This window comes from Enoplosus armatus, chromosome 18 (genome assembly GCF_043641665.1).
Source record: "Enoplosus armatus isolate fEnoArm2 chromosome 18, fEnoArm2.hap1, whole genome shotgun sequence".
Taxonomy (NCBI): Eukaryota; Metazoa; Chordata; class Actinopteri; order Centrarchiformes; family Enoplosidae; genus Enoplosus; species Enoplosus armatus.
Genome location: NC_092197.1, coordinates 14856108 through 14880457, shown reverse-complemented (window position 1 = coordinate 14880457; position 24350 = coordinate 14856108). Strand labels below are relative to the sequence as shown.

Below are 24350 nucleotides of genomic sequence, written 5' to 3'. Positions count from 1 at the left end.
AATCAATATTAATATTTATGGAGAAACTGAGATTGAGCTTCACTGGAAGTTGTAGTATAAATAATGAAAGTGGTGAGTGTGTGTGGCTGATATGTGCCATTGCCCACATGCCATTGCAAGTGTCCTTCTATCCTTTTTTTTTTTATGTGTATGCCGGAAATCCCCCCCCCCCCCCCCCCCCCCCCCCCGAAAAAAAAAAGCTGAAATACTGCAAAAAGAAGTATTTATGCTTTCCTGAGGGGGAATAGTTGGTGTACCAATAAAAAAAAGATGGGATAAAGGCTGATGGAAATAGATTTTTTCTAATAAACAATGAAATTGCGGAATCTGCTTCTGCTTTTTCTTCTGTAAATACAACAGTGGTATATTGCTGCCAACGTATAGTTAGTCTGTACTCCACAAGAAAGCCAAGAAGTAATGGATAAAAAAGGGCGGCTGAAAAAGGAGATACATTTGTTAATAAAGGAATGCAGAGTGGAGTTAAAAAAAATACTTATTGGTGCTCTTTTCATTATGTAATCTTGTTTTATCCACATATAACAGCAGATGTTTCCAAAATCTACTAAACATTGTGTCCTTATTTAGATGGAAACAACTATGATGTAAAAATTGAAGACACATTTGAGTGATAGCAATGAATGATGGCAGATGTAGCATGTAGGCTATCACTGTGGATCACAGTTCACGTCAGGTCAAGCACCGCACACAAAATATTTAGTCATATGTGTTTGTGGGATGGGGCAGAGCCTTAGACAAGAACTTAAAATCAGCAGGGAAGATGAAGTCAGACCTGACACAATGTTTATGTGTGATAAAAGTGACATTCACCTTGATGTGCTGAAAGTGGGCTGGGGAATCCAGAATCGAGTCAAAGGTTCCTCTTGATCTGGGAGTTATAAAAACTTCAGGTGAGGTCAGATTAAATGATGCAACTCTAAGAAACAAGAAGTCAGAACCACTTTAGTTTCATATTCACCTGTCAAGGTGGGGTAAACAAAACCCAGTGTTTATAGAAAAAATTGCACCAGCAGAAATACTACCTCATGCCTTGACATAAAGCTGTTCATCATGGGCCTGTGGGTACAGTTTAGTCTGTCTTATCTGTCTTGTTTTAAAACATTAATTCCAGCCATTATTTCAGTTAAAGCTGGGGTAGGCAGTTTTATTTTGGCATCATTGGGCAAAAAATCCATAATAAGCTTTCAAGACATTGTAATTCAAGTGGTCTGCAAGGAAACTAGACTTCTGCACCTCCTCTTGGCTCTGTTTTCATGCTTTAGAAAATCTAGCCTGTGATGGGAGATTTTGGCCAATCACAGGTAATTTCAGAGAGGACATTCCTATTGGCTGTTAACCCTAAGTCTACGAATGCAGATGTGCGTGCACCGAAGTTTTAAGTTGTGATAGTGAAAACAGGCGTGCATCATTATGTCCTCAAAAGAGTAAGTGATTGGGCAACGTCAAGAAGGGAAGGAAGTAAGTGCACTTGTTCTGTAGTAGATGACATTCTACTAAAGTTAGGTGTTCTCATGTGTGCCCATAGGAAACGCTTGATTGAATTTTGTTATTGTATATTACTTGAATGCTTTGTAGAGGTTTAGCCCACCCTGTGCTCATCTGAGGAGATGGTACATTCCAGTTAAAGTAGTTTGGATGGTGGTGCAGTCAAATCCACCTGTCCAATGGTCAGGCCAAAAGCAGGAAGTGACAGGAAAGCATTTTAGTTTTTTTCATGTTGTATTTATACATATGTTATGATGAATGATTTTTAAAATAACACTCTTTTGTTTGGGTGTGAACTGCTATAAGTTTGAACCCCAACAATCTCTATCACGCCATGTTACTCACCACAGCCACACCTCTACCTGTATTGTAATTAAAGAGCTCCAGGTGGCACTTTGGCCAGACTCATTAAATAAGATGATGCGCGCAGCAGCTGTTGCCCCATTTACTCTGCGTTTAGGATGGGGGGAGGGAGTTATTAGAGGAGAGAGAAGTTGTAATTGCTTTTTCATGTGACTGTGTGCACTGTTTTTAATGCGTCAGTCTCCAACGCGCCTGTTGATTTGCAGTAGAAACTAGAATAACTAATCCAAACAACACGTTTGATGTGCACATAAGCATTCTGTGGTTATTTTACAACAGCCTGGTGCTGGTTGTACAAACTTTACAAGTCAGCTGGTAGAATAAAAGTGGAAAGACAAACACAATATGTGTGATTTCAGAGGTTTATGTGGCTGTGACTTCACACAATAAAATGACCGAAATATGATGGAACAAAAGAGCGCTGAGCTGCTGACCTGCTCTGAGGAGGCATTCGCTGACTCTTGGCACCAAGATTAAAGTGCGCCGCTGGATTGGCATCCCACACCCTATGGTATGCTTTGGAAGAAGTGACCATATGGTACTTACCAATCCTCACCATCTGACCAATTTGACAGGCATTTGGGGCTCAAATGAGTATAATTAAAATGAACAAGACACACACGCACACAAACACAGGTTTGTATACTTGTGAGGACCCTCGTTGGTAGTTTCCTCTCAGCACTGCGTGCATAAATTTGATTGTTTCAATTTGTGAATGATCCATTATCTGGCACTGCTGTTATACAACATCGACTATCATATCTATAAAAAGGCAATGGTGATCAGGAAGTGAGGAGGAGCAGGTCTTCTAACCATGTGTTGAACACTGAACATCTACACTGAGAGTTATTGGGTGCAGCTGAGTGATGTTTATAGATATAAAGCCCATGTGTATGCTCCAGGACAGAGTCTTGCCTCATGATGGCAAACAACCTGCTGAAGTATCCTTGAGCAAAATACTGAGCACCTATTGGCTCTAGGGATGCCATTCTGTATCTGACCTCCCTGCCGAGGGATGAAAACTTAACTAGTGTGTATAGAAGCTTTTAGATTACATTTAAATGTATTGGTATAGACTAAAGCAGAGTCAGATTCTCAGCCTAAATCCTGGTCATCTTCCTCACTTTTTAAGCAACACTACCATCTGCTGTTGTCATGGTGAGAGCACACCTCATTTAACATGACAAGAATGAACTTGGCATTTTTATTTGCATGGTTTACACTCACCTGATCAACACAAGTGCATTTTCAACTTGTTTGTAGTCATTCGTTTGTAGCGGTTAATGTAATGTGGCTGGAGGATGCAAGAACTAACTCTGCAGCTGGTTTACAACCTTGTGTTGTTTGAGCAATACTCCACCAGTAGGGAGATATACAGTATACAACATGTTTAAATAATACTCACATACCCACATGCACAATGAAATATTTTTTTGTTCATTGTAATTGCTTCTGCTTGTCATACTTGCTACAAAGACATCCCATCTTAAATACATTTCAATGTAAGAGATGTGGGACAACATCCACAGTCCATTGTTGTTTGTAAAAATGCATTCGAAGTCCAGCAAAATCAATTGGACTCTTTTTAGTATAGAATTCCTGTTTTGTGTTACTGTCTCTCTGCCTGTGGCTCAGTAAGAGGACTGCTGAGGCCTCATACTAGCTTGAGCTGAACTTTAGAATACATTTACAAAGAATACATAGAACAAAGACTATGGAGTTTGTCCCACATCGCTTACATTGACACCACTTTAGGAAGGATCTCTTTGCAGCAAGTATGGACAAGGAAAATGATTACAGCTAACAACAACCCTTTTAATTTACATATGGGCGTGAACCTATTATTATAGTTTTTGATAAGACACACTTGAAATAATGTGAACCTAAACTTTGTTGACCCTGACCATGGTACTGAAACACAGAAACACAGACACTGTGACTCTTTCCGTGGTGCTGAAATATTCAAACCCATGCTTTGTCCCAGATCACTTCCTCATTCATTAATTATTCATTCCCTGCCCCTTATCTTACTTGGAACACTCCTGATTCAGCATCATTTTGCGTTGCGAGTGACATGTGTAGTGTCGAGTGGAATTAACACATCTGCCATACCACCAAAGTATACCAAACATGTTCCAACTTTATTATCAATATGTTTTAAGCATTTTAAACTCTGAATATAGTGTTCATGTTCAAAAACACCACTTTTGGAGCTTCCTAATAAGAATGCCATGAAGTAAACATGTTAATTCAGAATACTACCGACTCTGTGCAGTAAACAGGAGACATGGCATCTGTTCAATTATTTCTTTTCTATATCAAATTAAGCATTACTGTCACATCTTTGAGGCTGAGAAAGCTGTCAAACAGATAACTAGATTCAATAATTATTTTCCATGTAAAAACATTTATAAAGAAACAAAGGCATTCATTTGAATCATAATTAAATCATTGTGTTGTTGGAAGAAAAAAGCTTTGTGGTTGAAAGGTTCCCAACATAAATAAACAACAAACAAAGTTTGTTTAAATTCAGCAAAAGGGACAGCGGAGAAGAAAAGAATAATGTTCTCTCATTATCTCCCTAAAACACGGGTTTCATCGCACATTGTTTGAATAATTTTCATAATTGCAGGAAGGGGCCCAGTACCAACTTTGTGTACACAAAAATGTATTAAAAATATATTCATATTGTGCGAGTAAGAATATCTTTAAGCTCTGTGTTTGCAAAGGCACTTTAAGATGTTACAGTTACATATCATGAACTTTAGATGTTATTTTCACAGTATTTTCAAACCAAAAGCAATACATCAACTGTGCACTGTGGTTTAAACACAACTGTACCCGCCCCCCCCCCCCCCCCCGCTAATCATCACACACATTGTTTGACTTAGAGTTTTACTTTCCTCCACCTTCTTTCTCTTTTCCTCCTCCTTTTTCCTGGTCCTCTCTGGTTTTGTAGTGCTCTTCTGGTAGGTTCCTTAGCTTCTCAGCAGCCTTCAAAACACAAGAACACAGCAGGGCCAAGCTTTTATACAGTTTTAAAGACAAATGCAGGGACAGAGAACAAATCCACTGCAATCCCGTCTCTTGCATTATAATTAGTATGCTGGAAAGGGGTCAGCTTTTGATGATGAGCCTTTGATGGCCTGGCGTGAAACGAAAGCCTCTATCATCATATCTCAAATGTTACCATTTTAAATCAGTGGAATTAAGAAGTGAATAACACAAAAATGAAGGAGACATCCCCATACTAAAGGTCACAAGTTTCATCTCTTAACGCTGCTATATAAGTTATGGTGTGAACCTCCACCCGCTCCCTTGCTGCTCGGGATAAAAACGTCAACATGATGCATGAAATGTATCTAATGTCAACGGAGAGAAGGACAGTATGGAAAGAATAGTAAATCACACTGAAAATATGTGAACACGTCAGTCTCCGCACTGTATAAAGCCGGGTCTGCACAATGTGTATGTTACATTTATTCACCTGTTCAGGGGTGAGGTCCCTTTGCTCCTGGGCGAGCATCTCATAGCCCACCATAAACTTCTTAACTGTGGCCGAACGCAGCAGAGGAGGGTAGTAGTGGGCATGCAGCTGCCAGTGAGAGTTGTCCTCCTTTAAATGGGGGCCAGTCGGGGCTCCTGAATAAAGAGAGGGAGACCCAGAATCGGCTTTACTCACACAATCAGAGGCTTTGTTATCCACACTTCTCAACCCCGAGAGTGATCTGAGCTACTTCCAGGTTACAGCTGCACAGATCCCAAACAACCTGATCTGCAGACTGTGAAGGCCACAGCATATGATTCACATCATTTTCATCAAACCATCCAGAGACCCCTCTATGGAAACATCTGCATCATGTCATCATGCTTTTCTGCTCTTTTATTCTGATCTTTCCTGTATTTTGTCTGGCATCTGCATGTCCTGTCATGACTTAAAGACCACTGCATGAAAAATAGCATTATTACATGAGTCTCTAAATCCTCTCAAGAGGGTCACTACCAAAGATACATTTCCAGTGATTTGTGACTGTATTTAACATTTAAATCCATTCTTTGGTGTCTGTGTTGCTTTCTGATCTTAGTGGAAGGTAATGAGGTGATCAGAAGCAGAAACATATAACACAAAAGAAACAATTAAAAAGATCCCTGGAGACACTGTTATCACAATAAGAACTTTTCCTTTAGAATCAGTCTCCTGACAATGGGGGCTGATCAGACACAGATAGAGACGACAGGAGGTCGACATAAAGGAAACTAATGGATGGTAAAAGAAAAAGGGATAACAAAGGAGAGACAGAGGAGTCCAGATAAGGAATGAATAGACTCTCCTATTAGCAGACAATTATCCACTATGTGTGTTTTGTCTGCATCGCTTGTGTGAGCACATAAGAGAGGGTATGTTTTAGAATTAAAATAAACTTACAGATATTCCTGGATAGCGGGCCACCAATTGTAACAGCTGCTGGTGTCACACTGAGAGACAAATATCTGACACATTTTCTACAACTTCAATATATCCAGGATGTTGCAACGTTATGCACAATAATGCATCCTTTAGTGTGTAGCACCACTCTAACTACTATAACTGTACCTTTAATTGTGTCCCTACGTGTCTGTCTTTTCAAGTCCTTCATCCAGCCAGTTAATACGGTCTGTAACGTCTTGTGTGTTTTCCTCCTGAAGGAATAAGCAGGTAGCTTTATCTAATCCATGATTTCCCGGGTGACTCAAACACCACCCAACTACGCAAGGCTGCCGCTAATAAGCCCAGCCCTAAATAAAAGCTGAATGCTGCTAAATGAGCTAAAATAAAGCACAAACACAGATAGGGAGATAACGCAAGTCATTATGTGGGCCAGGTCCATGTGTGTGTGTGTGTGCGTGTGTGTGTGTTTCCAAAATGAGATGGTCAGTATGTGTGTGTGTGACTGACACAGTCATTATAATCTCCTTGATCCCCCTGGATAAAGTTAAAATAACACCATTCTTCTGGGAGTTGAAAGTTCTTCTACCAATTATGAAAACAGTTAGAAGTTTTCTATCAAAGGAAAAACACGAGGGAAAGTAGTAACAGTAACATCTTACATGTTACAATATTCTTTAAATTCTACATTGTCAGAGGATCATGAAACTTCTTTTGGCACTGCATATTTAGGGCTATTTATTGCACCAGTGGGAAGTAATAGTATTTTATCTTTTAGCGCTTATTCACACTAGAGGTGGCATATTAAACTAACTGATCCATGTGTAATAGTGTAGTATATTGCATTTAACATTTGATACGAAAAAGACCAAGAAAGAGGTGAAGCAGCAGATTTCTTAACCTCACCTCATCCTCTCCTCTTTATCTCTGCCCATCATCTCTCACTCTCTTGACACTTTCCTCTCACTCTTTTCACTGAAATAGGAGGGCGCTAATAAAGCAAATACATCACAGATAATTAGGAAGGTGGTGTGAAACTGGCATGTGTGTAATATGTTCTGGAGATACTATAAAGGCCTGATTTTATTTATTTATGTCATTTCAAGATTCTCACTTGAAAATTCTTCGAATGTATTTACCTGGCAGATGTTTTCCCCCTTTTCCCCAGCCTTGTAGAAAAAATCAGTCTGTTTGCCACAAAAAACATGGTGAACCGGCCAACTACCTGCTAGTAACCTTCAACACATGTAACATGACCTATGAGTTTTAAGAAATAAAACAGACTGGAAAATGAAAGCCGAAACTTAACACAAGACCTGTAGGGGCCTTCACCAGGGGCAATTTTAGATTTTACTTCAAAGATTTGATATCAGATAAAATAAAAAAGGAGAGAGTGAGTCGATGATTGTGTCCTCTCATGCCCTCTGTCCTTTTCTCCACACTAGGTTTGAGTGTATCATCTCTCTTCTCATAAACTTTCTTGTCTTTCATGTGGGAAAAAAAAGACAGACTGGCAAGTTCATAGTTCATAAGGGTTCACAAAGCTGTAGAGCTTCATTCTCTGAAAAGGCTTTTAAATTTGGATCAGTTACTTCCCGACTATGGAGCTGTAAACTAAAACGTTATTAGTCCTTATTTGTCAGACTACACACCTCACTGGCCTGAGGCTGTTCATGAAAGATGAAAGAGATCACAAAAAGCCCATAATTTGGAATTAGGAGTACAACAAAACAAAACAATAAGAGAAAAAAAAACTGTTCTCAAGCACAACAGCAAAGATCATGAAGTGAGAGGAGGTATACAGCCTGATGAACTGGTTTCACCGAAACTATTGAGTAGGTTGCCTCTGTTAATAAGATGTTTTTCTCACAGGTGGTGATGGTTGGTCTATGTTGAAATAGGGCAGATGGACACCATTAATCTTAAAGGCATAATTTCTTTAATTCATTAAAGTTGTCTTAATTCAAAACTCAGCAAAACTCTGGGACTATTCCATACAATGCAATGTCTGAACAAGACCGAGAGTCTGCAGCCATGCTGTATAGGGACGACAGTGCTTTGAGCTAAATGCTAATTTTAGAGTGATAACATGCTCACAATGATGATGTTTAACAGGTATAATGTTGACTATGTTCACCATCTTAGTTTAGCTTGCTAGCATGCTAAAATTACATAAATGACATAGATCACCAGTTATTATGATTCATCCAGGGGTGGACATGTCTGAACCAAGTTTAATGCCAATTCACCCAATAGTTGGACATCAAATGTCAACCTCACAATGGTACTAGAGGAAAACTCACCATCGTCATCATCTATCTATGCTGTAGTGTTAATATTCCCAGATCAAGGCATCCTTATTCAGAATGATGTACAGTCAGTGAGCAGTGAGGTTTCCTTTCTCTGAAACAACTCAGCGGGACACAGCTGCTGCAGGGATTGAACCTGCAACCTTTAGCTTATACAAGGATCACTCTGACCACGCGGCCGTGATGACACTGCTCTCCTTTCTGTCACACATCACTCATCGCATCACTGCACTCTGCTAGCCTTTGTTCCAGGTTCAACCCACTGCAAGGTGTTTCTTTGACATTGCTCGCAGTAGGTCTTTCCCTCACTGTCTCAGGGCAGGGATACATCAGCCAATGCTTTAGATTCCACAAGCTGTCTTGATGGCAAACACCTTTCTATACAAAGCTCACAGCCTTTTGTGTGTTTGCGCAAGATGCTTAATTAATTAAACACTTGCCTGGCCATAGTTAAAAGAAGATTCATACCCGCACCTTGACCGCTGTGATGTGAGTTATTTCAAAATAGATTTATTTTGGATTCTTGTGTCTGAGATCTATGCAAATGCGTTTCACTCTGCATGTTCTGTCAAAATGAAAAGGTAATTTGGCCCTCAGTGCAAAGGTGACATTCACCTGCTCGCCGACTTGTTGCTAGTTCTGCTGTGATGCTGAAGTAATGGCAACTACAGGAGAATGGGTGCAGGATCCAGACACACAGCGGTGAAAAATGAGAATGGAAATTGCCTGCAATTAATCTTCAACTTACTACGTCAAGCCTTCAGTAACTGATATTCACATAAGTGATGCTCTTCATGCTCACCATACAACTCCCTATGACTTTATAATCCCACTAGACTGTATAACATTTTTCCCTCAAGCAATTATGCCTCTAAAAGCCCTAAAAGCCTGTGTGTCTAACTGATGTGAATTTGTTCTTTGATGATAGATGATATACGAGTGTCCACATCCATGAGACAAAAACACACTGGAATGAATGGTTAGGAGGCACTGATATTAATAATATGAATTATTAAGATTAACATTAAGCGAGAGATATGTAAAATGCACATATCTGATGCTTCAGTTAGCTCAAACAACTGGATTACAACTTCTTTCAGCACCAGAGGCCAAGCAAAGTTCAGCCGACAAAGGCCAAACATTCTCGCATTCTGCCTAAAATGATTGTTCAATATTTCTCTGGGGATGTGAATTTCGTGAGTCATGTCCCAGAAGTAAAATCCAAACAACACCTGAAAGGACAGGCAGGAAAAGACAAAAATCAAAAAGACACACACAACTCACATAAAAGAGGGAAACCTTTCCTTTGAGTGTAAAATATCTAGCAGAATAAGAGATTAAAACCTCTGGGTTAGGTAAATCAATATTAAAGCTGCTCTAATCAATATTTTCACATAAGCAATGGATCAAATGACTATGTGTAATGTGAAAGGTGTCGCTCATGGTGACGGACCCACAGCTGTATGTATTTTTAGCATTTTCAGCTCATTGTTTTGGTTTTGATGACTGTTTGCTGGCCCCTGTTCAGTCTGAGTAGCTCTCTTGACTCTGCTTTCTCATTTACAAATCCAGAAGACACGTCGCTCTCTCTTTTAAGGAAGTCCCTGCCACCATGCTTTTCAACAGACAAGATGATGCAGTTTTTCTGTCTCCCCATGCTACTTTAAGTGATGGTAAAAGCCAGGGATTACACCACGAGTGCTCTTTACCTGTCAGAACTCCTGCTTTCCTTTCGCAGTGATGCAAGAGATAAAACATTAAATATGCTGAGAGTGCACTGAAGTGGTAATAAGTGGGTGACATCAAAGCAGAGAGTTTCTCGTTTGCCATTTCATTACAGCGGAGATCACTGGAATGCAGCAAGAGTTATCTGACCTGTAGGCAACGCACGCTGCACCTTTAACTTACATACATCTTTCCCATGACATTGCACAAGCTAATCAATATTAATATGTGATATTAATGCCATGTGGGTGCATGGCACGAGCTAATGTGGAATTATATTTGAGAGGAGAAAGACTGGAGCACACGCCTTTTCATGAAAAATGAATGTTATCAACACAACAAATATCACATATCAAACTGATAAGTGAATTTGTTTGTAGCTGGCCTGCTATGTGAACAGCCTCCAGTTTGTAGTAGTGTTTGTGTTCAAATCCACCAATCCATTCACAGATGTTCATGTATTTAGATTAAAATTCAGTCTTTCCCATCATTAAACAGGTTATCACATTTATACCAACCCTCCCACTCTCCCACTGTTTGTCTTACCGTGCCAGCCCATGGAGTAGGGGAAAGAGATTTCAAACAGATTGTCATACTTGGTCAGCAGTTGCTTCATAATGTCAGCCAGACCTGAAAAAGAGACAGACAGAAGAGAGAAAGGTAAAGTGAGAAAACAAGAGGAAGGTGGGTGGGAGGGAGAGAGAAGATATTTGTATTGTTAATAATGACTGGCATGAGGAAGGGGAGCTGCAGTGAGGCATGTGTGAGTAAAAACAAACAAAAAAAAACAGTAACTGAAAATTGAGAGAGGAATGTACGACTAGAAAAGTTGTAAATTGAAAAGAAGATGAAACTTTTATTATTCTTGAGGGGAAATGAAATATAAAAGAAATGCCTGAATACATGAGGAATCAGTCAGACAGACTAGAGACAGAAAAGTGCATAGTTACACACACAAACAAGTTTCTCTGATACTCAAACTCTGGACAGATAGAAAGCAACAGAACAGGGATTCAAATTGGAAAAAAACTTCCTTAGTCGATCATCTGCCACAATTAATAATCGATTAATCATTAAAAGCTTATGAACTATATGATTTTTCCCCGTGAAATCTTGATTTAACACCTGTTATGTGCTACAGCAACAACCCAAATCAATTGGGTAATATATTGAGTATTATAATTATTAAACAATTAATCATTAATTAAATTAACATACTGTATGTAAATTATTTCAGTCATGAGTTAAAATGCAAAATATTGATAAATAAATCTAAATAATTACTCAATTTTTCAACAAATGGTCAAACTAAATTCAGATAACACAACATTAAACATATTCATTCTGTACAATTTCTAGGCTTCAATGCAGATCATAACAAGCAGGATGCTTAAAATAAAGCTCAACCCGTTCTTGTACCAACGATACCAGCAATCTATATCTAGCAGAAACCCTGGTCTGGACTTTATTTAAGAATATAAAAATACCTACTTACTAGTTTATAGTGAATCAATAACAGTAAAGTTTGATGTAAGGCTGCAATCAAAACTTCCAAAAAGAAACCTCTCACACTCAGGTATCTGCTGAAAACCCTCTGTGTCCCAGTGATACACAAACACTGTTGAGCCGACTTCATCAATAATCGGTAAATACACTCTTGATTGACCTAATTCTTAATAGTGTTTCAATGATTACGGAATAATCATTAACATCCGTACATCAGACGCTAACCTCCACAAATCCACCTGTTGTTCAAATGGCTGCAGGAAAACTACAGGGAAAAAACATCCTTTCTGGCATCTACTGACTGCAGGAGCTGATTTTGATTTGTTTTTCTGTGCTGATTCGCCACCCATGTTCAGTGTGACACAGTGGTAATGGACTGTGTCTCAGGCGACAGATCCTTCTTATCTATGTGCCTTGGGCTTCGCACCTTCATTACACACAGGCTCAATCAGCTAAACAGACTCTCAGCTGTCGGCAGAAGTCTTTCAAATGAGCCCTTAGTTCATTTACAGATGCAGTTGTGTTTGTCCGTGAGAGGGAACGCTGGGTAATCTCCCTAGATCACCTCGATCTTAAGATAATTCAGTCTCAGACAACAACAACAACAAAAACAACAACAACATCTGCTAGTCATTTAAACACCATAATGTGAGGAAACAAGGGAAGTGAATGGCCGTAAATAACCAATTTATTCAACTATTACTGAAGCATTTTATAGTTTTATAAACTATTTAATATTGGGCTGGTTGACAGAAAAATAATACGTGCAACCACCATCAGCTTCCATGTACTGCACCTTTAATTAGCATAATAATAGCTATGGACACGGGCTTGACACTCGACATCATCCATTCATAATTAACATCCATTAATTTAAACACTGGCCCATATAATAAGACGGACACAGAAAACAGAGGGATTAGAGGAGCAAATCTCCAGGATATTTATTTACAGACAATAATGTTCGACAGTTTTTTGGATGAATGTGATTAGTTTTTAGATGTAATTCATCTTTAATTTCCTTAGTGGTATGGAGCTGATTTGGAATCACCCCTGAAAAGTTTCCACCCCTGGGAAGCTTGGATGTGCTGTGAATGAACATGGAAGATAACAGACACAGACACACACACACACACACACACACACACACACACACACACACAGGAGGCACCTTGGCCGAGAACCAAACCTGCAGGTTCCCCACTGAGCCGCAGAGTCACCTTAAACTAGTCTTAATTGCCTTATCGCTCTCTCAGTCACTCACTCTGTCAGGATCTTCTCGCACACACACACTCACCCTCCCTCTCCTCTGTTGTCAGGTCATTGATTCTGAGGACATGTCGTCGTGGTAACAACAGCGTCTGGTAGGGCCACGTTGCCCAATACGGCACGACTGCCAGCCAATGAGAACTCTCCACCACCACACGCTCCTAGAGAAGACACAAAATTAAAATGTTTTTGAAAGTACACGGGACAAAGTCCAACAAAGTCAAAAACACAGGTAGAAAACTGAAGGGAAAGCAGAACTTTGGGGTTCCGTGCTGATGGGAGCTGTAGTTACAAAAGCCTAGTGCAACATGATTAGCCTGCATGTGATGTCAGGGCTTTGATTGTCTGTAGAGGACTACAAACATGTTGGCTACTTTCATATTCTATCAGACACTTGCTGTTTCCAGGAAGATTTTCATAATCTGATTATGGAAAGCAGATTACATGACATAAACATGGCAGTACATTACCATGTAGGAGCAATGAATGTATTTCAGGTGATGAGTTGAAGTGATGTGAGAAAAGATTTATGTGGAACACAGCGTCACTCAAAATAACTACAATGGCAAAGTCAAACCAGATATAAAAAGATAACGTTTCAACTGTTAAAATCAATGAGTGCCAGTGAACCTGACCCAGAAAATCTGAAATTAGTGTGCATCTATACTGAACATCATTCAGCTGGTTGAGCTTCTTGAACACATCTTTTCAGTGAATTGAAGTTTCTTTTTCAAAAACGATTACAGCCATCTTAACAGTCAATTTATCAACTACAAACCTAATATCCCACATTAGAGAGGACGGCTGGTCTCAGAACCATCTGCTACTACTTAACTTGTTGTCTCATTTCAGGATTTTGTTTCTCCTTTTCAGGTGTTTTGTCTGGGTTTTTTTTTCAATCCTTTGTCTTTAGTCTTTCTCCTCACACCCTCCCTATGCTATGACTGTGCCTCTGCTTGTTTGTCACTATCAATATGTGTGTTAGTGACAGAAAATAGTCAGTGCAGCTCATATGGGCTGTTTGTAGCAGGTAATTACTGTATGATACAGTGAATTGAAATGGCCATGCTTCATGGACATTTAGCTACATACTTTATAATGTACACACATATACAAATAAAGAAAGACAGTAATAAGCACATGAAGTTGATCAGACCGCTTAGGCTTAATAAGTCACTTCACAGCATGTATTCAGACCAGAACGACATGAATAAAAAAACGGAAAAATACAGAGAAAAGGTTAACTGATCGCGCTCTTACTTTATAACTGGGTTCAAAATGGTAATAAAACAGGGCAGTCGGGATTGGCTGTTTGCAGCAAGAAGCCTAATTATCATAAACTGTTTAAATGCAGACTGTGTCAAAAGCTGAGATTTAACAAGCTGATGAGTGGGCACAAACACGACCTGACCTTGGTATTACAATCCATCAGTAATAGATTAGCTCAGTGTGTGTTGTGTGTGTGTGTGTGTGTGTGTGTGTGTGTGTGTGTGTGTGTGGTGTGTGCTAAGCAGCAGCAGTAAGAATCTGGTGGAAGTCTGCTCCATACTAATCCAAAACACGACGTACAATCTCTCTCTCTGTTGTTTTTCTTTGCATTGGATTTCCACATTTTTACACATATTTCCTGACACAACTCCCCGTATCCCGACGTCTGATCACGAACTGCAATGGAAATGCTGGTGTGTAAAGGCCTCAGAGCATAAACAACAATTTGCAGCAAGGTCGATAGTCAGTAGAGCGTAGTTCTTAAAGCTGTATTAATTGATTTCTTTTTGGCCACTTGGGGGCAGAAGAACCCAATAACAAGCTGAAAAGCACACAGCCCTGACAGATTATCACCTTATAAAGTTGTTATGGCCAAAGTGTTCGCAAACAACAGCCTGTGTACACAGACAGCAGACGGAAAGCAACATTGGCATTCATGTGCTGTTACCACCTGTCAGATGCAAGTCAAATATTCACTTTCCTTCTGGCTCTGGTTTAGTCTTCTCCAACTCATGACAAAAATATGTGGTTCTTTAGCTGCTACATGCTCCACTCTGTTCACCAGCTAGTCGCTAACTGTGCCTGTCTGCTGTTTGGTGCTGGGCAGGTGGTGTACAGTGGGTTCATCAAAGCTAGTTTGCTGAAAAGAACCATACAGTAAATGTGCAATTAAACCAAAACAATGAGCTGAAAGAAGCTAAAAAGCTCTATAGAGCTACTGAGATGTGTGATTCTTCTCTGTGGGTACGGCATTGCTGGCAGCTACCTCTGATTCACCGTTAAAGGCCCTGCACATGTAACAGGGTTTGTGTGGTGTGTGACAAGCCCACTATGACTGACCAGTATACAGATTTTGTTCCTATCTAGATACATATTTCATTGGTACTGTATTTTTTATTCAATTTTTACTGTGTAACTTATGAAGTGTAACAATAAACAGTAGCAAAGAAATAGACACAGGCCTCCTGTCTATCATTCCTCTACCCAACACAACACAACACAGAGTCAAGGGGTTGCCGGTTTCAGTAGAATAGAAAAATTCAAGCGTGCATTTCCGATTCTTCTTCTTGCTTCAGCTGGCGGTTCAGCGTTCACCTTTATTCAACTTTGACTGAGCAGATGTGCTCGGTAGGCCAATAGAACGACAGAGGCACTGTGTTTGGAAATGGGGAAGTAACAACGTCACTCTTTAGTTTGTGATCGCTCTGATGAACTCGAATGTGACCATACATTTACTCTCCCGCTAGCTTTTTTCGCACCTTTAACAAATCACACCTTTATCATTCCTTCTGGTACATGGAGTCCAGTGACCTCAAGCAATTGCAGCACAGCTCCACCCAACTCAACCTGAGCAGAGGAATAATCACCAAGAATAACTGTAAAACACCTGCATTGGTGTGCAGGGCCAGAGGTGTACAGACTGAATATGTTTTGGGCAGCATGGTGACTCCGTATTTACCGCTGTCACCTCACAGTAGACTCAACACACAACACAACTCAACCTTGTGGTGCTTTCGGCGTGGATTTCACGTGTATACCCTGGGTTTCCTCCAGGCATTCCAGTCTTCCACCAACAGAAAGTATGCATTGGGAATCCGTCTGCCATGAGCCTTCACCATGGATCTAGCCTCAGAAATGGAGTCTCTCCAAAAATCCATTGGCACATATTTCCACATATCCCGATGTTGTATTTTTGGTGTCAGATGCTGTTAGAGTTCACATACCCTGTCTACAGCACTGTGCTGTTGAATGATGAGTCACTCCTTAATCTGTCAAGATATCACATTTTCTGGCTTGACTGCAGCTAAGAAAAAAACCCACGCATCCATCCGTTATCTATGACCGCTTATCTTTAGAGGGTCGCGGGGGCTGGAGCCAATCCCAGCTGATATTGGGGCGAGAGGCAGGGTACACCCTGGATAGGTGGCCAATCAATCACATGGTCGACACATAGAAACACACACCCACGGGCAATTTAGAGCCATCCATTAACCTAACCTGGATGTCTTCGGATTGTGGGAGGAAGCCGGAGTACCTGGAGAGGACCCACACAGGCACGGGGAGAACATGCAGACTACATGCAGAAAGGCCAGTCGGTGGGTTCGAATCCAGAACCCTCCTGCTGTGAGGCAACAGTGCTAACCACTAACGAAGAGAGAGTGTTAGGGCATCCCAGGCCATAAATCTCTCAGAGGTTTGAACAAACTTGTCCAGGCATTAGTGCATAATTAAGAGATCTACAGGGAATGCTGTGTTGTTTAATTGCTGTGGAGGAAAACACATACTAATCTAACTGAATCCCAAAGTGTTCAATTCTCATAATGAACTGCACTAGCATTATAGGATTCTACTTAATGCCTGGTGCAATAACACACTATAGCTTCACTTTCAATGAATATTTTGAAAGGAAGGAAATGAGGGTTGAAAAGGAAGAAATTGTATTAATGTTATGTGTATCTCCAAAGAATTTAGTGAAACCTTGTGAACAACATTTTATGTATTATTGATTTTAAATCATTTTTGATCAACAACTATTTGATCAACTTAATAACACTGACTTTACATATTACACTCCCATCTATATACTTCTAACTATTTTTTCTGGTCAAGATTTCAGCTTTCAGCTCCTCTCCTTTTCAATCTTCCTTCTCAAAATCTTTTTCCACTGTATTCGTCCTCCGCTGGCTTTAACAGGATTACAAAGGGGCACAATGAAGATAGAGAGAACCAGGATGGAGAGGGAAGATCGAGGAGGAGGAGTGGAGTGAAGAGAGAGACAGGAAGTGGAGGGTGTCCTAAAAAAGACTGCAAATCCCAAAAGAGCTTTATTCAATTAGCTTTGAAAGTTTTTGTTTCAAAGTCAAGAGTGTCACCAAGGAGCCGAACCCCCAATTCAGACTCCTCCAAACTCCACACTGCAGTGTGCCAAATTTACTTCCTAACCCTGGGTCAGAGAGAAACACACACACACGCACACACACACACACACACACACACACACACACACACACACACACACACACACACACACACACACACACACACGCACACACACACACACACACACACACACACACTACTGCTTCCACTCTGATTTTATAAAGGTCAGTCCCCATGAGCAGCTGTCTAGGAGATTCAAGTGTCTACTCTGCTCTTCTTGAAACCTTAACGCTCTAACCTCTATCTCTCTCTCACACACACACGCACACACACACACACACACACACACACACACACACACACACACACACACACACACACTCCCAGCAGAACAGGTATCAGCTCATTCCCTGAATGGATCAGAGGCTGTCTGATTTCTCTTTTCCTTCTTCATTGCACATCTCTCTCTCTCTGTGACTTTGTGTCCACTCTTTTGTCTCCTCCTTTTGTTCTTTCTTCCTCTCTGTCCATCTCCTTGCTTCTCTGTCTCTGTCAACTAAAATGATGTCTATGATTTGTGCCAGGGAACGTGAACAAGTCACAGAAATGAGACCCACTGAAGTGAAAAACTTCTAAGATGGAATTTCTTTGGTGTTAAAATAATCATTACGTCCTGTTATATTGTCTAACGTGAATACTGAACTTTTAAAGAGTTGCGTATCGAGTGTGAAATGAAGTTGAAGTCATGTTTGATCCATTGATTAGCTTAGCTTATCTGACCAGTAACTTCCTGGAGTTTACAGTGGTTGCCCAGCAACTGTTCCTGTGATTAAAGATATAACAGGAACCTTTGGTCAGAGTCAGTTGAGCGGTTTCCCCCCTCTTCATGCAAAGCTAAGCTAACTGCTGCTGGCTCCAGCTACATATTTACAGTACAGAATTGAGAGTGGTATTGATCTTCTCATCTAACTCGGCACGAAAACGACGGGAAAGCTAATACGCGTATTTCCCATAATGTCAACCTACTCCTTTAAGATAAACATGTCAAACAAAAAATGAAAAAAATGTGTTTATTCTAAGGACTGCAGATTCATAAGTTTCCAAAGCTTTGAAAAATAATATGATTTCTAAATGTATTTTGTTGAGACAACTTCATATTTCCTAGTAAGTCATCTGAACAAACACTAAATAATCTGGATGAAATAAACCAAGAAAATGAGTTTGTTTTTCAAGACTCCTCTGAAATGTAATGGTAAAGGTAATGGCATGAAGGCTTTCCATTCAGCCTAAAACAGATGAAAGCCTTGCTCAGCACTGAATCACACCAGCACAAGAAACATGTGAAGAAATTAAAAGTGATAAAAGTGACATCAAATGATCATCATATAACCTAAATAACAAAAACGTAGACTCAGTTCATTACTGCTTAAACTCAAAGGAGGACTTACAGGTGGAAGCCTAAAAGGTAAGGTGATAAAGGGCTGCCAGCTAATCTCATTAGGACAAGATACAGTGGCAGCACATTTGATTGGCTTCTCACTGGAAAAAAAAAACACAAGTGAAGCCAGTTTCAAGAAGAGGTTTTAGCTGTGAATATAACCTGCGATTAAGTGTATTAAATAATAAAAGTAGCATGAGTGAGCCATCTCTCTACAGCTCAAGGGAGCGAAACAAAAAAGTCAAAGCTCCGTCAAGTTCAATTCTCCTGTAGAGAGTTGGTTCCGGTATCCACCAAATGTCTGCTTACTAATAAGACATTTGCCAACGTGCTTAATGCGCTCAGTGCTCTATTAGACCCTGTCTTCGATGGTTCCTGCTGCTGATGCTCCACACGCATGACTGGGAAGTCACTGAAATACACACACACATACAGAGTTGGTTTTCCTAATCTTCACGCAGATTGAAGATGGATGCCCCAGCATTATGCTAATGAGCGTCTCTGCTGTCCAATCACACGCTTCACTGACTGAAAGACAGGCAGAGGATTCTGATGGGGAAACAAGATGAAGTAAGAGAAAGAGGCATGGCCGGAAAGGGTGGAAGTAGACGGCGAGACAAATATGATGTCACTGTTTCTGCAGAAATTTGCAGTATTTGGAGACAATGTTAAAGTATTCCTCTGATGTTTATTATAAACCATTATCATACAGTTCACCATTCGTGATATTGCCAAATTTCAGTGAGGTAATCCATTGGGCAATTCGACATCTAATTTAAATCAAGCATGCCTTTTAAGCCACGTTATTTTTTAATTTACTGAGTCGCACACCTTCCCATGATGCATACGATAGAGAGGAGATTTTCTTGACAATTATATTTGTCTAAATGTTCACCACTGCCTTGCTATATGTTGATGCTATACAAGAGAAAAGCAACCAAAATGTACAAGAACCCAAACTAAAGTGGAACTAGGTGGTACTGGAGGAACAGTGATTTACAAGTTTTCAAGGGTAAAATGTACCTTTAAATGTTCTTTTTAAACATGATTTGCCTTCGTGTTTTTATGTGTACAGCAGTACCTTCTTCTCGGCCTCTTGTCTGGCATATTGCAGCAGCAGCGGCTCTCTGTGTTTCTGATAGTAGGCTCTCTGACAGCGGTCTGACAGAGCCGGCTCATTAGGCAGGAAGTTGCTGGCCCACACCTATGATGTAACAGGAAGAAGATGGAGGAAGAAGATGATGAGACATAACAGAAATCTTGAAAACCTTAGAGTTATGTATGTGTGTGCGCTACTCTCTTTTAAATTAAAGGGGCAACGAGCAACCTGCCCCCTTTTTCTCAGCTGCCCTGATTTCAAATACAAAACCATTATTCATCAGTACTATTCAATCAATAAATGTTTCACAGGTGCAGCGATTTCTGGATTTCAAAATTCACTTTCCCTTTTCCATTCAGGCTTTTTAGATTGATAAATGGGTTTTCCCCTGCAGCCACTGGCTTTCATTTATTTCAATACAGCGTAAAAATCAACTTGCAGACAAAACGTTATTGAGAAAGGTACTTCATCACAGCGCACAACATCAACTGGGTTCCATTTACAGGCATTAAAGGCCTTGAAAACACATTTTCTCGATCAGCTTCTTACTGTGAGCGTGAGGGTCCTGAAGTACATGAACACATTTTCTGCCAAATTTGGAGCAGTAGGGGTTATTTCACGCAAATAAAATGTAATGTAGATGCAAACTGAATACATCACTATGTCTAGGACCAGGTTTAATGTTGGCGAAACAGGACCCACGTCTGTCACAGTGACACCTGCCCTGTCTCCCTCTCTTCCTCTCTGTTCCTCTTTCGTAAATTTGTAAAAACCCCACCCTTTTTTTTTCACCCTTCTGTTCCTCTCTGCAAAACTGTCCCTCATTAATCCCGAGCATACGTACCAGCCACTTTCCCTCTCCCCTCAGCCAGATTCAAGTCAATTGTATTCACATAGCGCCAAATCATAATATGGCACTTCATACAGAGCAGGTGTAAACTGTACTCCTTATAATATTCATATCATCCTCATCTTCTTTGTTTGTTTTCCTGTTCCTGTACACTCGCCTCTTTTCAGTTACTCATGTTACGACCTGCTGCTTGTCAGTGACCTGCTCTCTCGGACTTGTTGGCCTGTACTGACTGACTGCCCACCCCTTGCCATTGAATTGGGTGGGCCTGTTATTTGACCTCAATCTTAATACAGTGCCTTTAACTCAACCAATCCTGCCTGTGTGTCTCAGAATCAGAATCAGAATCAGAATCAGAAACTGTTTATTGCCAAGCAACATACATTACAAGGAATTTGCTGTCTGCATTTGTCTGCATTTAGGTCCTCATCCAGGTATGTTGCCCAATACCTGAACTGTGACGGTATCTGCTTTAATGCCATGGTACTGTTGCGTCATAATGCAGTTGTGGATTGATTAAAAATGTGTATTCCATGCAATTCTAATGTAGTAAGTAAGTAAAATTAAGAGCAGATGTGATGTTGAGTAACGAAATTACAAATTCAAGTAATACAAAAGAAAATTGTAAAATTTGTAAATAGTGAGAAGTGATTTTAAGAATACATAGTTTGTTGTAAATACACTAAAATAAGCAAAAAAAAAAAACACTGGCATGATCTTTTATTGTCCTTTACAAAGCTACATGTTAACCGGAAGTTGATTGTGGGGGATTTACATTGCACCAGATATGATGTAAAATACATGGTATACAAGGTATTGACTTCACTTACAACGAGAGGAACAAATACATTCCACTACAAATACAAATACCGGTGTGCATCTAAATCATAGCTGTCGCAACTGGTGTGAAACATTTTAGTTAACAAACACAACAGCTGAGTCAGTTATGGTTAACAAAGTGTAAATGTCAGAGCAATGATCCATGTGCCCATAGAGACAGAGACACACACTCACTGACAAAATTAGCTTCCTAACATCGCAAGTTTAAAGCAGCTGTTTTGACTGAGACAAAGACACTGTTGAAACGTTCCTCTCATCAGCCACCAACAGGCAGACAGCATTCACTCTGAATGAGACGTTGGTATTAACTGTGATTGAAAAAGTGAGCATCCCCGAAGAAAACAGGCAATTTGACACTCTTGAAACAGATGAGATACTTAAGGTCATTTCATTTGCGGAAAACATTCATCTGCGTTACTCACCTCCACAAACAGCCCTACGGTTCTTTTTCAATCACGCTTTTAAGAAAACACTTTTAGGCTGCAGAATTAGCTTCATAATGTACTTCTTCTGCATTTCAGAGAGCTTTTTATGGATAACAGGGAACGTCCCGACAGACATTCGGATAATTTATGTTTGCACTTCACGGTATTTTAATGCCAGTCATTTGGCACTCTTTGCCTGCTTTTACGAACGTGTAACTACTGACTCACTGCTGCATGATAAATCACTACCTGAGAGAACAGTTACTAGGGTTTTCAATAGGAGGTATTTACATATGGGTTTGTTATAATTAGCATCCAAACTAATGGATACAAGTATATGCAGAAATGCAAAACTCGTGTAAAATTGTGCAGTATATATTCATGCTCTGATGAATGAGACCAGAATATTGATTAGTTATCGCTGCACTGGGGAGCAAAGCTGTTTGTGTGTGTTTATTCTTGTGGCCACTAGTTTGGTTTCTTTTCAGTATTCTCCAGAGGTTGTTTTTGCCCTTTTGTCTTAGTTTTTAGAGAGCTTTTAAGCCTATTACAGTAGCGTTTTACTCAAAGTAACATATTTGTGTCACCAGGAGTATTTCCAATTAGAATATTCCATCGCATGAACAGCGTAATAATCAGAGGTATTCTCTGCTGCTTTAAGCAGCGCTGCTTCAGGCTGCATGGCAAATTGTTTTCTGATTAAACACTCCTCCACTTTTTTCACCCAGAATGCAGTGCAAGAATCACACTATCACTGTTTTTCCTTCCTTGCAACAGGGGGAAAAGCTGCATTAATTTCATGTGGGGATATGTAAAAAGGGTCCTCTTGATGATCAGGAGCTTCATCATTTTTTAAATTTTGAGGCAGTTTATTAGTGTCCTGCTGGCCTTGCCTCACATAGCTATATCATCCTGGGTTTAGATTAATGAATTATACTTAATATGCAAATAATAAAGCAAATGCAATGAAATAATCTTTGAAAAAAAGCTTGAAATTATTAACGTTTGTTGGCACTTTTGCCCTAGGCCATGGCAAGATGCTGTACTGCAATGAGAGCAGAAACCAGCGTAATTAGCATAATGCTAATATTAATGATCATGTTTATGATCATGATCCTTGAAAGACAGGAAGAGACAATCATGGGTTAATGTGTGAACTATATGTGTAAATATTGTACATCTGCATGCTTCCAGGCATGTGTAATAGTGTGTGTGTGTGTGGATACATCTGCACGCCTGCCAACATCTGTAGCTGTGGGTCTATTTGCACACCTGTGTTCTTGTATACACAGATCTGTCATCTATCCAGCAGCAGACTGTTCATTCTCAAAGAAAAGTAAAGATAATACACAAGAGAAAAATAAAGTATATACTCTATTCCCACAGGACAGAACTTGTGAAAATAACAGGTATCACTCTTAACAGCTATTATGACTTCAGCGTCCAAGTGTTGCTCTTCCAAGAGTGGAATAAACACTTAAGGTGTAAACGTGAACTCAATAACCGTCTGCTCCTGAGAGGCACATGTTTCCAAACACATTCTGAGTCCTTCACATAATTAATATTGTATATAGTTTGGGCTACTTACATAAAAAAGGATATTACTATTCCAGAGGCATAAGTTTTCCTTCCTCCACTTACATAAAAATACATACAGCTCTGTTCCTGTGAGACCAAAGTTATCAGAAGCAACGCTGCCTCCAGAACATGATTAACATTTTCTGTTCGTTATTCTTCAAAGTTTCAGATCTTTGCTTCTTACGTTTTGGCCTGGAGGGGTTGTCTGGCTGTACACACACACATATACACACACACACGCACACACACACACACACACACACACACACACACACACACATTACTCTTTTCTTGGACTTTGATGTCTTCAGAAAAGGAAAATCTGGACTGCCAGAAAAAGAAAAAAAGAAACAAAGCTGATAAAACTTTTAAACAGCTCCATCAAAGCCTGGATTCAGGTTTCATTTTGATTTCTTTTATACTGGACCACATGAAAACAAAACACATCTCTTTTTGATCTGGTAACAGTTATACAAGTATAAATAACACTTGACACTCGCATATATGCGTTATATGGGTTTTAAAGCATCTTACTGGTATTCAGAAAGTTTCTCCCTTTACAGTGGGTGTATCCTCCTCCACTTTTTTAAGCAACTGCCTGAAGTAACAAAGACATAACACCCATCAACGGGACAACACATCAGTCATGGA

General features: G+C 39.9%; 1 protein-coding gene across 3 annotated transcripts in view; it reads right to left on the bottom strand.

Moving 5' to 3' along the window:
- Window positions 1-4724: 4724 nt before the first annotated feature.
- galt (galactose-1-phosphate uridylyltransferase) overlaps window positions 4725-24350 on the bottom strand; it is a 29184-nt gene continuing 9558 nt past the window's right edge. For all 3 annotated transcript variants that reach the window (XM_070924960.1, XM_070924959.1, XM_070924961.1), the window contains 5 exons: window positions 19989-20111; window positions 13130-13262; window positions 10873-10956; window positions 5354-5508; window positions 4725-4860 (listed from right to left, as the gene is read on the bottom strand). In XM_070924960.1, the coding sequence (XP_070781061.1) occupies window positions 4762-4860; window positions 5354-5508; window positions 10873-10956; window positions 13130-13262; window positions 19989-20111 (594 nt within the window). In that variant the 3' untranslated portion in view covers window positions 4725-4761. The remainder of the gene's footprint in view (window positions 4861-5353; window positions 5509-10872; window positions 10957-13129; window positions 13263-19988; window positions 20112-24350) is intronic.